The following is a 14,954-nucleotide window of genomic DNA, read 5'->3' on the forward strand; positions in this document are numbered from 1 at the left end:
TTGAATGGTGAGTTTTGGTTTTTTTTTTTTTGGTGGTCGCTTTTGTGATTTATTCAGTTTACTGAGATTTAAAAAATATATATTTTTATTGCTTCCTTAAAACCCATCTCCCCTTTCTTCTCTCCACAGCCAAGTAACCTGGGAAGGAGGTTGGCACTAGCTAACCTCCCACTCACCCCTCAAACCACTGCAATCCACATTTTGCCCCCAGCACTTCACTGAACATGGTCACTTTATAGAACAAATCAGAAATGGAATAAAAAAATTCCTATAATCAAATGGGAATGAAAACACATCATACCAAAACCTTTGGGACATAGCAAAGGCAGTCCTCAGAGGTCAATTTATAGCAATAGATGAACACATCAAAAAAGGGAGAAAATCAAAACATTAGCTACACAACCTGAACAAATAGAAAGAGAACAGCAAAATAAGCCTACAGCCACCAGAAGAAAGGAAATGATAAAACATCAGAGCAGAAATAAATGAAATGTAGACAAAAAAAAAAGAATTAACAAAACCAAAGTTGGTTCTTTGAAAGGATCAACAAAATCAACAAATCACTGGCCAAACTGACAAAAGAAAAACAGGAGAGGACGCAAATAACACAAGAAATGAAATGGGAGACATTACAAGAGACCCAACTGAAATAAAAAGGATCATAACAGAGTGTTATGAAAAACTATACACCAACAAATTTGAAAACCTAGAGAAAATGGACAAATTTTTAGAAACACAGTACCTACCCAAACTAATACAAAATGATGTTGAAAATCTGAACAGACCCATAACAAGAGATTGAAAACTAAAAAAAAAAAAAACAAAAAACTCCCAACAAAAAAATGTCCTGGCTCAGGTGGCCTTACTGGAGAATTCTACCATTTAGAGAAGAGCTTACACCAGTACTACTCAAATTATTTCAGAACATGGTCACTTAAAAAGTCACCAATGCCCTCCTTACTGCTAAATCCAGTGGACTTTTTTCTCTCTGTAGCATTTGACATTTTTGGTTACCTGTATTTCCTTGGAATTTTTTCCTCCTTGATTTCTGTGACATCACTGACCCTTAATATTTCTCCCCTGTCAGGCAACTCATTCTTCTTTGCAAGCTTCTTTGCTTTCTTAAACATTGATGAACTTAAGAATTCTATTGTCTATCCTCTTCTCACCTTAGGATCTTCCTGGGTGTTCTCCACTCCATGGGCTGAACTGTCACCTAAATGCTGATGGCTCCCACCTCTGTATCTAGCCTGGAACTCTCTTCTAAATTCCTTATCATTACCTACTGGATATTTCTACCTGAATGTCACCCATATCCAAGCTCCACATATTGAAACATGGAATTTCATCAGCTGTCATCTCCTGTTCTCTAGCTAGCTTCTGTCCTTACCCTCACAAACATGCTCCTCTTTCTTTTCCTTTCCCAGTAACTAGTCCAACCATCATCCACTTAACTGATCAAGCCAGGAACCTCTGAAACATCTCAAGTAAATACAAATTTATCAATGGCTCCTTAGGGCTTTCAGGATTAAAAAAAAAAAAAAGTTTACTTCTCATGGCGTAAAGAACCTTTCCTGATCTGGTCCTTGTCTACCTTTAGTTTCAGCTCTTACCCCTTATGCCCAGTACTCCAGCAGGTAGTACTATCAGCACATGGTCAAAATCAGATTGAGATAATTTCATTCATTCATTAATCAATTAATTCAACAAACATTTATCGAGCACCTATTATTTACCATGTCCTGAATATATATGGCATTGAAGAAAACAGTCACCAGTTTTTAGTTTAGTGGAGAATGTAGGTTTTAAAGAAATAATTACACATATCATTACAAATTGTGGCATGTGATAAAAGTATAAGATGGTTTGAAGGAACTGATTTAAATGACAATGAGGAAGTCCTCTTAGAAGAACTGACATTTAAGTGGAGACCTGAAGGTAAAAAAGCAGGGAGAAAGGTGTTCAGGTTGGCGACATTGTCGACAAAGCCTCAGTTCACAGTCCACCCTTCTTTGCCTAGCATTGTGAAACAGTTCTCCTTTGCCAGCTGGCTCAATGCTAGGCTTTGATGATGAAATAAGAGCGTGGGGGAAGCACTGCAAGGGGAGAATGGCAGGAAGGCTCTTTTCTGATTCAGTGTGGGAGTCAGTGGATGCGCTCACCTTAGCATCCCTCAGGACCTGACCCAGTTGCCCCTCAGGCCACACTCTCCCACCTGCAGCTGCTTCCATGGCAGCTCTGGTGCACCCTCCTGCAGCTGTCTCTAGGGCTGATAAAGTACAGGATACCCAGTTAAACCTGGGCTTCAGACAAACAACTAGTATAAGGATGTCCCATGCAGGAGCCCTGGTGGCACAGTGATTAAGAGCTCAGCTGCTAACCAAAAGTTCGGCAGTTCGAATCCACCAGCTGCTCCCTGGAAACCCTATGGCTTAGGCAATCTGCTCTGTCCTATAGGGTTGCTGAGTCAGAATCAACTTGATGGCAATGGGTTTTTTTTTTTTTTTTTTTTTTAATGTTCCATGCAATATTTGGAATTGTATTTGCTAAATCTGGCAACCTAGCTGTCTCCCACCTGGCAGACCACTTCTACAGACCAACTCCAGCCCACCTGCACTCTCAGACAATGATAGGTGGCTTCTATAGACCAGCTCTGGCCCATACTCTCCAGTACATGTCTTCATCAGGCTGAGTGCTCCTGTACAACAAAGCCCTCTTTGAAGACGAAAGAATCTCAGCCTTGGTGGGAAGAGGACCCTCCTAAACCCTTAATTCCTTCATTGTCCACTCTAAGTAGTAGCTGCTTTTTTTTTGCGTCTGCTACTTCTGGACCACTTTGAGTCCTCTTTTACCCCTCTTAGTAGTTAACCACCTTTTACTATTTAGCAACTATTTATATTAAAATTACCCTTTTCAAATTACTAGTGTGGTTTCTGTCTTCTGACTGGACCCTGGCTGATATCAAGTGTTTGCTTATTGAAGAATCTGAAAGATCAGTGTGGCACTTACGGGTCCATGGCGGGGAGAAAGGCTTGCTGTGAAGTTGGGTAAGTAAAGGTTGCACTATAGAAGGCATTGTAGGCTAGTTAAAGATTTTACTTTATATCCAAAGTGGAATTTGAAGCAAACAAAGACTTTCAGGCAGGAGCATGTCATGATCAGCATTTACATGTTTAACAAATTCCTTTGGACTTCTGATTCTGGTAGAAACATGGTAGCAGCCTGATTCTGGATCTTTCTACCTCTCCTTCTGGAAACATAGAGTGCAACAAGAAAAACATCACTGACCCCCACAGATAATATCTTCAGTGAAACGTGGGGAAGCTAAGAAAACTCACAAATTCCACATTGAGTACAAGTGTTGTCAAAGGCTACTGATATCATCAGGGAGATATCAATTGGGAGGCCAATAGTGTGTAGTGGGGAACAACAAGGAGTAAGGAGGGGGATGGTGGTGGCAGATTTCAGAAATCATCAGTAAATACTCATTACCAGGACAGAGCCCAAATGTGAGTGGGACCTGCCATGAGGAGGGGTGAACTTGCAGTGTGTGAATGCTGAGAGCAGCAGAGAAAAAGGTGCACAAAAGTGCTTAGCTGTCAGAGGTAACATAACTCAGACAGCAAGTCCTTGAAAAGCAGGAGCTAGGTCCTTTAATGTAGCAGATGAAGGAACCAAGAAGCTCAAAGCTGGCACACAGAACCCTTTCTAAACAAGGTCATATCCTGAGAGAGGAGGCATGGCTGCACTGAAGTGCATTATGTTAAAGACACAATTCATTAGTGTAACCACATGGTAGAGGGAGCTGAGACACCTGGATAGGGTCCCTTCCCTTCACCCTTCTGCTAGTACTTGGTTCAGGAAAATCCAATTGCTTCAAATCTGAGTAAATAATTTCTACAGAGATACAATAATAAAAAATATGAAAGAGCAGCAAAACTTACCTACAGTTTTCCTGGAGAAAATTCACAAGAAAAAATGTCTCCACAAAGCAGATGAAAATAGTATACCAATATTTCAATGTGAATTTTAAAAAATCTAGTGAAGTAAATGCAACTAAGAAGTACAAGAATTCAAGGAGGGTATGTCCCTGATGTGAAACAAAAACTGACAGAACTTAGGAACACCACAGGAAGCACACTAAAAGAACAGGGATTAGAAACAAATAATGCAAACAAAGTAAATGGATAAAAAAGATGAAGAGCAAATGACAGAAACAGGTGGGCAGAGAAGATCCAACGGTACAATTGGAGTTGCCAAAGAAATCCAAGGTGGTGGAATGATACAACTGTTTATGAATATAATTCATGAAAACTTTTCTGAAATAAAAATTTAACTTACATATTTAAAGGTCACACCATATTGGTGATAGCAAAATCTCATTAAGGGTAAGGTTGCACAGCCAGTTAATTGCTGCCAGTAAGTTGTACACCTGTAAAAAGTTGAATTGGCAAAAGTTGTGTGAAAGATACACTTAACAAAACAAAAAACGTAGCTGCTGAGACTGCTTAAGTACAACCAAACACCTGGTTCGGTTTTGTTCCTTGGTTTGGATGAAGGCGCAGGGTCACGGTTTCCTGGGACATCCCAGTTAACTGGCCTGATAATGTGTTTAGTACTTCTGCTCTACCTTCTGGTTCACTGTGCAGTGCCTGGGGTCTTAACAGCTTGCAAGCAGCCATCCAAGGCACAACAGTTGGTCTATATTCACCTGAAGCAACAGAGAAAGGAGTCAGGAATAAGAGGAAATGGGATGCAAGGCTAAATGATCCCATAAATAACTGCCTCCTTTGCTGTGAGACCAGACGAACTGGATGGTGCCCAGCTACCATTACTGAACATTTTGATCAAAGAGTCTATAAAATAATCCTAATCAAAGGGGGGAAAATGCAATACAGAATTTCAAATTCTCATAGAACCCAGATTTTCTGGAGCCATGTAGGCTAGATGAACCTCTGAAGCTACTGCCCTGAGAATGTTTATACCTTAAACCAAACAGTAGTTAATCTTAATTAGTAATGACTGCCTTGAGCATTATGCTCTTTTAAGATCTAGCTATATGGGATCAATTAACAACAGCAACTGCGAAGATAGGAAACTTTTGGGACAGTGAGTATATGTTAATAGGGGAGGAACAACTCAAAAAAGGGTGAAAATGACTGCACAACTTCAAGAATGTAATCAGCGTCACTAATTGTACACGTAGAAACTTGAATTGGTGTGTTTTGGTGTGTATATTCTTAAGAACAACAAAAAAAGTTGGAGAGAAAAAAAAAAGTCACACCATATTCCTCGGAAGTCAGACCCAGATTGATTAAGACATAGTCTAGTAAAACTAATAGACTTTCAAATGTGGGGAAAAAAAAAAAATTCCTTTGGCCAGCCAAAGATCAAATTGGTTATAGATCACTTTGGTTGCATGGAGAACGAAGTGCAAGAAATTCAATTACAACAGAAGTGTAAACATTTTAAAGATGGGTGGAGTTACTGCCAGACCCTGGAAATTTCATTTATTTTAAAAATCGAGTGCAGTTGTGTGCCAGGCACTGTTTAAAAAAAAAAAAAAAAAAAATTCCCGTTGAGTTGATTTCGACTCATAGAGACCCTATAGGACAGAGTAAAACTGCCTCCAAAGAGCAGCTGATGGATTTGAACTGCCAGCCTTTTAGTTAGCAATTGTAGCTCTTAACCACTGTGCCACCAGGGCACTGTGTTAGGTGTTGAGAAATCATCTGGAATCAAGACACAGTGATACCTCCTCTCGCTGCTTTTAATCTTCTGAAGGGATGCAGATAAGTTAAAATGGTAGATAAAGAGTTTTACTGAATTACAAATACGCCACGCTTTGGTAAGCTTCATCTGTCTACCTGGCCCAAAATGACTTGAAGAATGGAGATGAACATGCTCTTATCCCTCCCAGCCGCCCCCCACCCAAAGGCATGCCATTCCTTTGTAGGAAACCCTGGCAGTATACTGGTTAAGAGCTATGGCTGCTAACCAAAAGGCTGGCAGTTCGAATCTACCAGGTGCTCCTTGGAAACTCTATGGGGCAGTTCTACTCCATTCTACAGGGTCACTATGAGTCAGCATCGACCCAATGACAATAGGTTTTTTGGTTCTTTTGTAAAAAACATCTAGGAGTCAGCAACCTTTTCCAAATCTTGGAACCAAATTCTAGGGGATTAACTGAGGAGCAATAATCTAGAGTCTAACACATTACGCTTCTAAGTATCTGATTTGGGTTTGTACTGTGATTGACTACTTTGCTTTAAGCAGTAAAATATTTCACCTACCCTATTGGAAAGCTACTTTTCAAAGACCTTTTATTTACTCTGTGGAATTGCAGAATGGTGCAAAGTCCCTACTTCCTAGCTCTTGCATTATTTGTAGTGCAACAAGTTAGGTGAGAAAGCACTGGTTATGGAAGTCAGAACTTCTTTGGGTAATTTTCAAAGGCATCTTCAGATTTATGGATTTAAGGGCACTTGGCAGGTTTTGGAGAAATCTATCTAAAGATGTGTACCTTTTTCTAGTAGCAGTTTCCTATAAGCATAGCAATTAAAGCGGACCATTTTGTACCTCTCAGAACAGCCTATCTCTTGAGCTGCCATCATCAGTCAGTATTAGAAGCTTCATCTCTACTCAAGGTTTATATGCCATTAAAAAAAATTTTTTTTTTCAGTCTCCAACTGAGACTGGAACTGAGTGTAAGACACAATCCACAAAGCGAAGTCTCTTTTTGCCTTAAGTCCTGCCTACAATTCTCATAAGCACAGCTTGTTCCTTCATAAGCATTTTAAGTGATTAAATGGGAGGTGATAAACTAATGTCTTAAAAAAAAAATCCACGTATTAATTCATATACCCAGAAAAGAGTTGCTCTTGAGTAACTTCCTTGAGAATGTATTTATAGTTAGCATTTTGAATGTTTAGTGCCAGGCAGTCTGTTTTGTAAGTGTGCTCTAAATCTTAAAATCCTCTATGTACTATTTCCATTTTACAAATGAGGAAGTTAAGGCAAAGCACTTTTTTTCTTCTGGTTTACTGCCATGTTTCTAATATGCAAATATCAATATTCTATTATAGCAGATGAAAATTTTAGCTCACTTTACTCAATAGAATTCCTTTCGATTTTTTATTGAATACAATTGCAGTGTTTCCATTACTATGACTACATTATAATTGGTACATGTTCTTGGCTTAGGAAGGAAACATTTCCTTTTTTGTATAATTTTTTCCCTAATACATAGCTCTTTTTTCATCTGCCTTTCTTCTAACATTTAAGTCTTACATCCTCCACAGCTCTGTAATATGTCCCACTATACAATTTTCTAAATAGCCTAACCTGTCAGATAATCAGGTCTAGCCTCTGTGAATTGTGGTTTGGCTGCTAAACTTGTTCCACAGCTGTCATGCTAGGACTCCCCTTTATCTCTCCTGTGTTGGATCCTGTTTCTAGGCTCTATGCCATACACTTTCTTGCTTTGATGAAGCACATCCAGTAACTTTATGAGAACCAGTAAATGGGAAGAAAAATTTTTTGCGAATTGGCATGCTTAGAGATGCCTTTATTTTACTATCACTTTTCAGTATAATTGGACATACAAATTCACTTAAGCTTTTCAAGACAGTACCCCCACTGATTCCCAGCTTCCAGTGTTGCTGTACTACTCTTAATAAGTCCCCAGGTGGCTCAACAGCTAACCTGAAGGTTGGTGGTTCAAACCCACCCAGCAGTGTTGTGGCACAAAGGCCTGGCAATCTTCTTCTGTAAAGATTATAGCCAAGAAAACCCTATGGAGCAGTTCTACTCTGTAGCACGTAGGGTTTGCCATGAGTTAGAACCCACCTGACAGTAACTGGTTCTTAATCTTCAGAACATTATTTTCTTGCTATCTGGAAACTTTCAGAGTATTTTTGGTGTTTTGAAATTTCATGGTGGTATATGAGTTTTTAAAAATTTTACTGACAATAGCCTTTTTTTAAAATCTTGAGATTCATCATTTCACCAGGTAAAATTTCTTAGTATTCCTAATAAATTACACCTCTATTTTCTCAGTTCTCTCCCTGGAACTCCTATTGGTTGGAGTTTAATAACCTCCTGAACTGATCCTTCCTCTACCTCCACCCCACTTTTGACTTCTGTTCCACAGCATTTCCTTGCCTTTTATGCTATCACTGAATTTATTCATTATTTTAAGTTTCTTATGATATTTTACTAGTATCCTGCTATACATTTTTGAAGTAGTACTTTGTTATCTGAGGCTATTACATACAGTTCTTGGATATTTTCTAATTCCTGTCAGTTGCTTTTTGTTTAGATCTATCTACCTTTCATGTCCAGTTTTTTAAAAAATTCTGGTTACCTTTGGCTGCCCCTATTTAAAGTGAAGCACCAAAAACCCTTTTGGGAGAGCTGTGTATATGAGCAGGACTTATTGACTGGGGTACTTCGCTATAGGGAGATTAGTGGCCAGTTGGTTTTTTTGGGTGGGGATCACAAATGGTTATCTGTTTCTTCTTCTCGAAGTGGTTTAGTTTTTTCAAGGAAGGATCCTCCACCATTCTGCCCGGTAGATGTTAAGACTGGCTGCTGGTATTCTAGAGCTGATTAAGGAACTCAGAGATCTTATTTATCCAATATGCAAAATTCTGCTTAATTCCCACTTTTATACAGGGACTCATGTGAGCCAGCAGCAGAGTGACCCTGAGTCGGAAGTCTATTTTTTCCTTTTTTTTAGTTAAATTATTCTTAGAATAACTTTGGCCTCTAACTTTACATATCCTTGGTATAGTGTAATTACTGGTTTATCTTGACAAAATATCATCTCTGAAGCCAGGACTTCAGACAACTGTTTGATTAAAATAGAAATTTCTAATAACTGAATGTCATTCAAGACATACTCCTGTTAATACCTGTAGGTTTCAAGTTTGGCTATCCCTCACTATATATCCAGATGAACTAAGGTCTTCCAAATGCAGGAAGAAGATCCTCCTCAAATGAAACTTATTCACATACATTTACTAAGGCCATTAAATTAAAAATCATTGTTTTAAAGGTATGGTCTTCAAGTTCTAAACACAACAGTCAAAACACAGTGACTGAAATAAAATGCAACAAGCGTCAACAAATAAATGTTATTGTTCTTAGAAATCACTGCTCTCTCATTGAGAAGGTTTGCTTTTATATTTCCTATAAACACATTTTATTTTTCTAAGTCAACTGTAGCTTCAAGAGCATTTTAGAGGAGTTGGTAAAACCTAACTCCCTTTGTAAATGCAATCTAGCTATTATCAACGGCCTTCTCAAAGGGAACAAACTCTAACAAACATGCAAAAAGAAGATGAGCAAATAGGGACAAAAGAATAAAACTAGAACGTGAATCTCGTTTTTAACAGTGAGATAACATCAACGGGGAAGATGAGACCCTTGTTTCATTAATTAAGTTGTATCTGCAAAATGCCAGTTCTTTGTGGTATTGAACAGTAATCCAATGTAAACCATGACTCCTGGCTGAGTTAATACAACAATATGGCTACATAAAAAAAAAAAAAAAAAAAAAAAATCTCACACACAGTAATCACTGCAAGAAGATCCCAAAAGCTATAGAAAACATAAAGGAACTTTAATATCCAAACAGTCAGGGTAAAGAATACTGGATTGAGGACTCATTAAGTGTGAATTACTTCAGGATCTTTACAGTACCAGATGTATTTTAAAGTAAAATCTGAATGCATACTGCAGAGAAACAATTTTAAAAACCTTAATTTCCTTACCTGATACTAACACCAGTATGATTTTTGATTGAAAAATCCTTAAATGATTTGCTTTATACCAAGAGTAAGATTTAAATAGAAATTAGCAACGTTCCTGAAATGTGAATTTGTTCAGTAGTAACCTTTTTATCATGAATAATGACACCACCTTCTTCTCAAAAAGTAGTTAATGTAAAAAAAAAAAAAGTTAATGTACATTTTAAAATTCGTGAGATATGAAAATATACTGGCTAATAAAAAAAGTGTTATTACTTGAGATAGTCAAAATAAAAGAAAAATCATACTTTTGCTTAGATTAAATTATTTATGCCCAAATAATTTACCCTGCAGTCCAGAAGATGTTAAGGAAATAAAAGTATTTTTGAATAAGAGAAAATAATAAGGGTCCTAAAATAGAAACAGAGGCCAGAAGAATCTAAAAATAGCTTCCTGATATTTTATTTTTTTAGAGTATTTCATTTAAGCTGCTTTTGGTTGCATGCCCTGATCTGTAAAAGTTAACAAGGAAATAAAATTTCCAAGCATTTAAAAAATTTACTCATCTTCCATAAAGCAACTTTTAATGTACCAACACTTAAAAATACACAGTGACTAAATGAAACATCAGTACAGCTGCATAGAATTGAGCTCCAGAGAATTATAAACTTATGAGCTGTCTTTCCTGGGCTCTGGGTGAGAAGTGTATTGGATTCTAGAGACCAGTTTAGAGTCATTTGCTCCTACCTGGAAGATACAGGCCAGGAAACTCTTAAGACTTCACAGGCCTTTTCTGTTCCTAAATAAAATGCTGGGAGTTCTTTGAAGGTCTTAAAAACAAAAACAAAACAAAACAAAAAACCATCCTAATATGTATACTGGGGAGTCTTCGCCCTTTGTGAGTCAAGGAAGGTGGTTTGTGACTTTCCCTGAAAACAAAACAAAATCTCCCACAACTCTTCTAAAAGACTCTGAAATGTACAAGAAACATCAAAACTAGAACAGTGCCATCAAAGATTAAACCTCTAAACGCTTGGAGCTACCCCAAAATGATAAAATTGGGAACTCCAGGAAAACAGGTACCAAAACAATAAAAATAATGATTGCACTGAGGATTCTCCTCTTTGAAGGCTCTTTAAGGAGGTAGGATTTTAAGCGTCTTTTTTGTTTGTTTGTTTTTTGGCCTCTGAACATTTTTAAAAATGCTTTGCCCGGCTGGTCCTTTAGGCTAATATTAGAGTTCACAACGAACCCCAAGCCTGACATAAGGATATTCTACAGTTTCACAGCTATCATTTGTACATATTAAAATTAAGTTGATTTACTCTTTTTGAGTAAATCTAACTAGAAAACAGCAAATTAATATACTCCTTTACATACAATTTTGTCTCAAAATTCTTGAAAAACAAGAGCAGATGACTGTGTTCAAAGACTACCAAAGTGTGTATTTGATATTCACATGCAAACAACTTAAAATCTTGTAAGTCTCATGTCAACTCTGCATGATACCTTTAAGAAGGAAATTACATACAAAGTTCACTAATTGTGCAAAATATTAAATTGCTAAAACATTTTACATAATGAAATGATACACATAAATGTAGAAATTGACACATGAAATTAACATGGGTTCATAAGAACTTATCACATTTCAGAGATTTTCTTTAGTAACAAGGTTTTGTTTTTGTATTTCCTGGTACACAACAAAGTTTATCACAGAAGATAAAAATCCTTTTCAACAAATCTAACAGGGAATTCTTGAGGCACCTTCTCATAGAAAACACAAAATGAACGCAATTATCGATCCATCTGAGAAAAGTTCTCAATTTAAGTGAACATCATTTTTTCCCCATTTAAGTATATTTTACAGAAATTTAATAAGGCAAGACAAATTTGTGAAAATATGTAGATACAAAAATGATGTAAACTAATAATTTATATTTAAAAACCCCAAAGGGATAAACGTAGAGATGGGACAGCTCAAACAATGCCTATTTTTTTTAAAACCTAAAACGGAATTGTGCACAAGCTGAAGATAACAAAGAACTTCTAGACTCTGCACAGTTTTGGTTTTTCTTTTTTTACATCTTTATATTACATGCTTTAAATCGTATCAGGAATGCAAACTAGAACTGCACACTACTTTAGTGGAAAAAAAGTTCAACATTGTGCAATTTTCTGCCTCTTAATTTTAAAAAAGTGGCAGCAATCCCTGCATTTGTATTTGAAACAAGGATCTGAGAAACTTTATTAAAAAAGGTAATGAAGGCAAAAATTGGCAGACATCCAGCATCTTGTTTCTTTTTAAAACGACGTGGATGATAAGTAATTTCATGATTAAAAAATGAATCTTTTAAATAAATACATTGTATCTGACATTTGCACTGACTGATTTGATAAATCTTTTAAGTAAACAACGGCTTTACTACACTCCCTGTAGCCTCAAGCCACTGGCTTTAGATTCTGGAGTCCTTTCTCATTGGGTTTCATACCCTGCCACTCGATACCCTGCAGGCTGGTTAGGCACCATGCTGCCATTCTGCCCTTGAGGTGGCTGCACTCCGTAATTTGGACCCATCCACGGTGCAGAAGACTGCGTCTGACTAGTAGAGAATGTGAAAGAAGGAAAGGGAAGGGGAAATCCATGGATTAAAATAAAGTGCAATGCCAAAAACCAGTATAACAGATACACGGGAAATGAGATACATAGTTTTTTTTAAACCCAAATATCAGAACAACTGTTATGCCAGAGACAGTAAAGGCAAAAATTTTTTCTCTGAAAAACAAGCATCCCCCATATGTTTAATTTTGTTAGCAATTACTGCTAATACTCAACCTATAAACATTTATCCCCTTCAAACTCAGAAAACCATGTCCCATATCAGAAAGGAAAACTACCCATCTGGGTTGGATATATGTTGATAAAATAAGGACTAGCATTTATATTACTCAAAGAAACTGAAACAATTGTCAGCATATGTAAGCATACAGATTTTTTTCAGTATTACAAACAAAATTCTTTTATAACTACCAAGTATTTGTATTTCTAGTTCTTCAGAAATTTAAGTAAAATTGCTTAATTCAGAGTATATAAGGAAGCTTGTCTTAAAACAATGTATTACGTGGTTTTGCACGAAAAAAGCGTATTGACTAAAGCTGACATTAAAATAACTGCATCCAAGAATGGCTTACTAAGTGACCATTTGTCATGTAAAAAACTTAACTACTGAGCTTGTATTTTCTTATTAAAAAATTAGTTGATCCATTACCAAACATCACCAAAATTCTTAGGATACTGGTTTTACCTCAAGGCAACATATTTCCAGGCAAAATTTTAAAGAGAAACATTTAAAACTCTAAATTAAAATCCATTCTAAACTTAAGTTCCTTCAAAGGCTAAATAAAAATAAATAAATAAATAAAAATAAAAGCTATGCCTAATTTAGACAGAGGGCCACATTACCTACTAATTACTTAAAATTCACTTGAAGTTCTTGACATTCTCTAAGGTCAATAAAGGAAACGAGCAAACGTGCTTACTTAAATCCCTGCTGGTTCCATGCCTGGCCATACATTCCATATGCAGGTACTTGCCAACCATTAGGCACATACTGTCCAATCTGTTGTGCATTTCCGTACCACTGGCCCCACTGGCCATAAGGCTGTGGATATCCAATTTGATTCTGCTTTTAAATAAGATTTTAACAGATATGTTAGTATTATTTGAAGTTATCTGTAAAGAAATAGTCCTAATAGCCCACCAATATTTAGGCATAATAGTTATCATTACAATTAAAATGACAGGATAAACAAGTTTAGTAAGTGACTGCTAAAAAAAAAAAAAAAAAAAGGTGAGGTTCTACTGTTATAACTCTACATGATGTTCTGAATGCACACCCTTTATGTGGCAGCAGGTAATGTCCTAGTAATAATATTAAATGCGCGTGTAATGTTTAAATGTTTTATCAACTACCCACATGGCTGTTTCCTTTAGATAGGGAAGACAGAAAGATTGCTTATTTCTATATTCAATTTATTGAAGTGAGAAGCCTGTATAGCTTAGGATTTTCTTACTCCCACCACCGTGCTCCACTAACAACTTCCTCATAGAAATTTTTGTGGGAATAGGTTTGAACCACTAAAGCTGCCTATAAAAACAAAAGCAGTGAAATCTAAAAGAAAATACTAAGGTTCTGAATATAGTTTTAGCAGTATTTTTGTTTCAGTTGAGTCAAGCATGCTTGTTCAAAGTTCTCCAAATAGTATGTGAATAAATCTACCAAGTATTAAGAAAAGGTTTTATACCCTGTTAGGTTTGGCGGAGCATTTTAAAATCCACTGTGTGAGCATGAGTCAAATGAGGCGGTCACATTCATCATGTCACCACTGCAATCCATGAACCACCACTCTGCAACTATAATACATGTAGGAAGAGCCCTTATATGCTATAATTTTAGCTAGAAACTTATTAACAAGGATTATCAACAATTTTCATTTAAAAATAACTCTATTAGCCCAGCAATTACCTCCCAAATCCAAGAACTCTCTCACCTGTTGCACAGGATTTATCATATCGAGAGTTTCTTTGCCCCAATAGCATTTCACGACGTGGCCTTCGATGGTAGTACCATTAACAGAAACAATTGCATGTGCTGCACTTTCATGGGAATTGAACCTATTGAAAACAATATGAAGAATTACCAATACAAATTCTTTTAAATATTTATGAATAAAATCTACTTTTAAAAATCAAGCTCAATTTGAGGTAAAAACAGGTGGCTGACATAAAAGGAGTAATAAAATGGCTTATTTATTTTTTTTCACAGATCTAGTTTTGGAGAAACTTATTTTAATAATTAAGGATGGGTTTTGCAGGCCTTGTGTACAAAGGAGGGAGCAAAAACAAAAAAGAAAGAACAACAAAAATGTTAAATACTAGAGAAATGTCTATTTCTTTATAACCAAGGTCAATTTTTAAGAAAACCACTAAGTTAAACATTAAAAAATATTTGGGAGGGAGGGGGAATCGCCCCTACCGAACAAATGAATATCCTTTATCTGGAAAGACTCGAATTTCCATTATTTGTCCAAATGGTGAAAAAGTCTGACGCATTAGCTGTTCTGTTTAGAAAAGAAAAATAAAACCCACACTAAGTTATATAATAATCGTACACATATTAAGCATCTCAGTTTAAAAATTAT

The 14,954-nt window shown here is 36.5% G+C and overlaps 1 protein-coding gene across 13 annotated transcripts in view; it reads right to left on the minus strand.

Annotated features, from left to right (window-relative positions):
* Window positions 1-14,954, minus strand: part of TIA1 (TIA1 cytotoxic granule associated RNA binding protein) — a 39,067-nt gene continuing 24,113 nt past the window's right edge. For 8 of the 13 annotated variants that reach the window (XM_003413665.4, XM_003413664.4, XM_023552736.2 and 5 more), the window contains 4 exons: window positions 14,789-14,873; window positions 14,304-14,427; window positions 13,293-13,438; window positions 1-12,355 (listed from right to left, as the gene is read on the minus strand). In XM_003413665.4, the coding sequence (XP_003413713.1) occupies window positions 12,229-12,355; window positions 13,293-13,438; window positions 14,304-14,427; window positions 14,789-14,873 (482 nt within the window). In that variant the 3' untranslated portion in view covers window positions 1-12,228. Of the gene's footprint in view, window positions 12,356-13,292; window positions 13,439-14,057; window positions 14,167-14,303; window positions 14,428-14,788; window positions 14,874-14,954 lie in introns of those variants that run through there. The other 5 variants (XM_023552734.2, XM_010593637.3, XR_002786700.2 and 2 more) reach the window with 4 other exon arrangements.

The sequence above is a fragment of the Loxodonta africana genome, chromosome 15 (genome assembly GCF_030014295.1).
Source record: "Loxodonta africana isolate mLoxAfr1 chromosome 15, mLoxAfr1.hap2, whole genome shotgun sequence".
Lineage (NCBI taxonomy): Eukaryota > Metazoa > Chordata > Mammalia > Proboscidea > Elephantidae > Loxodonta > Loxodonta africana.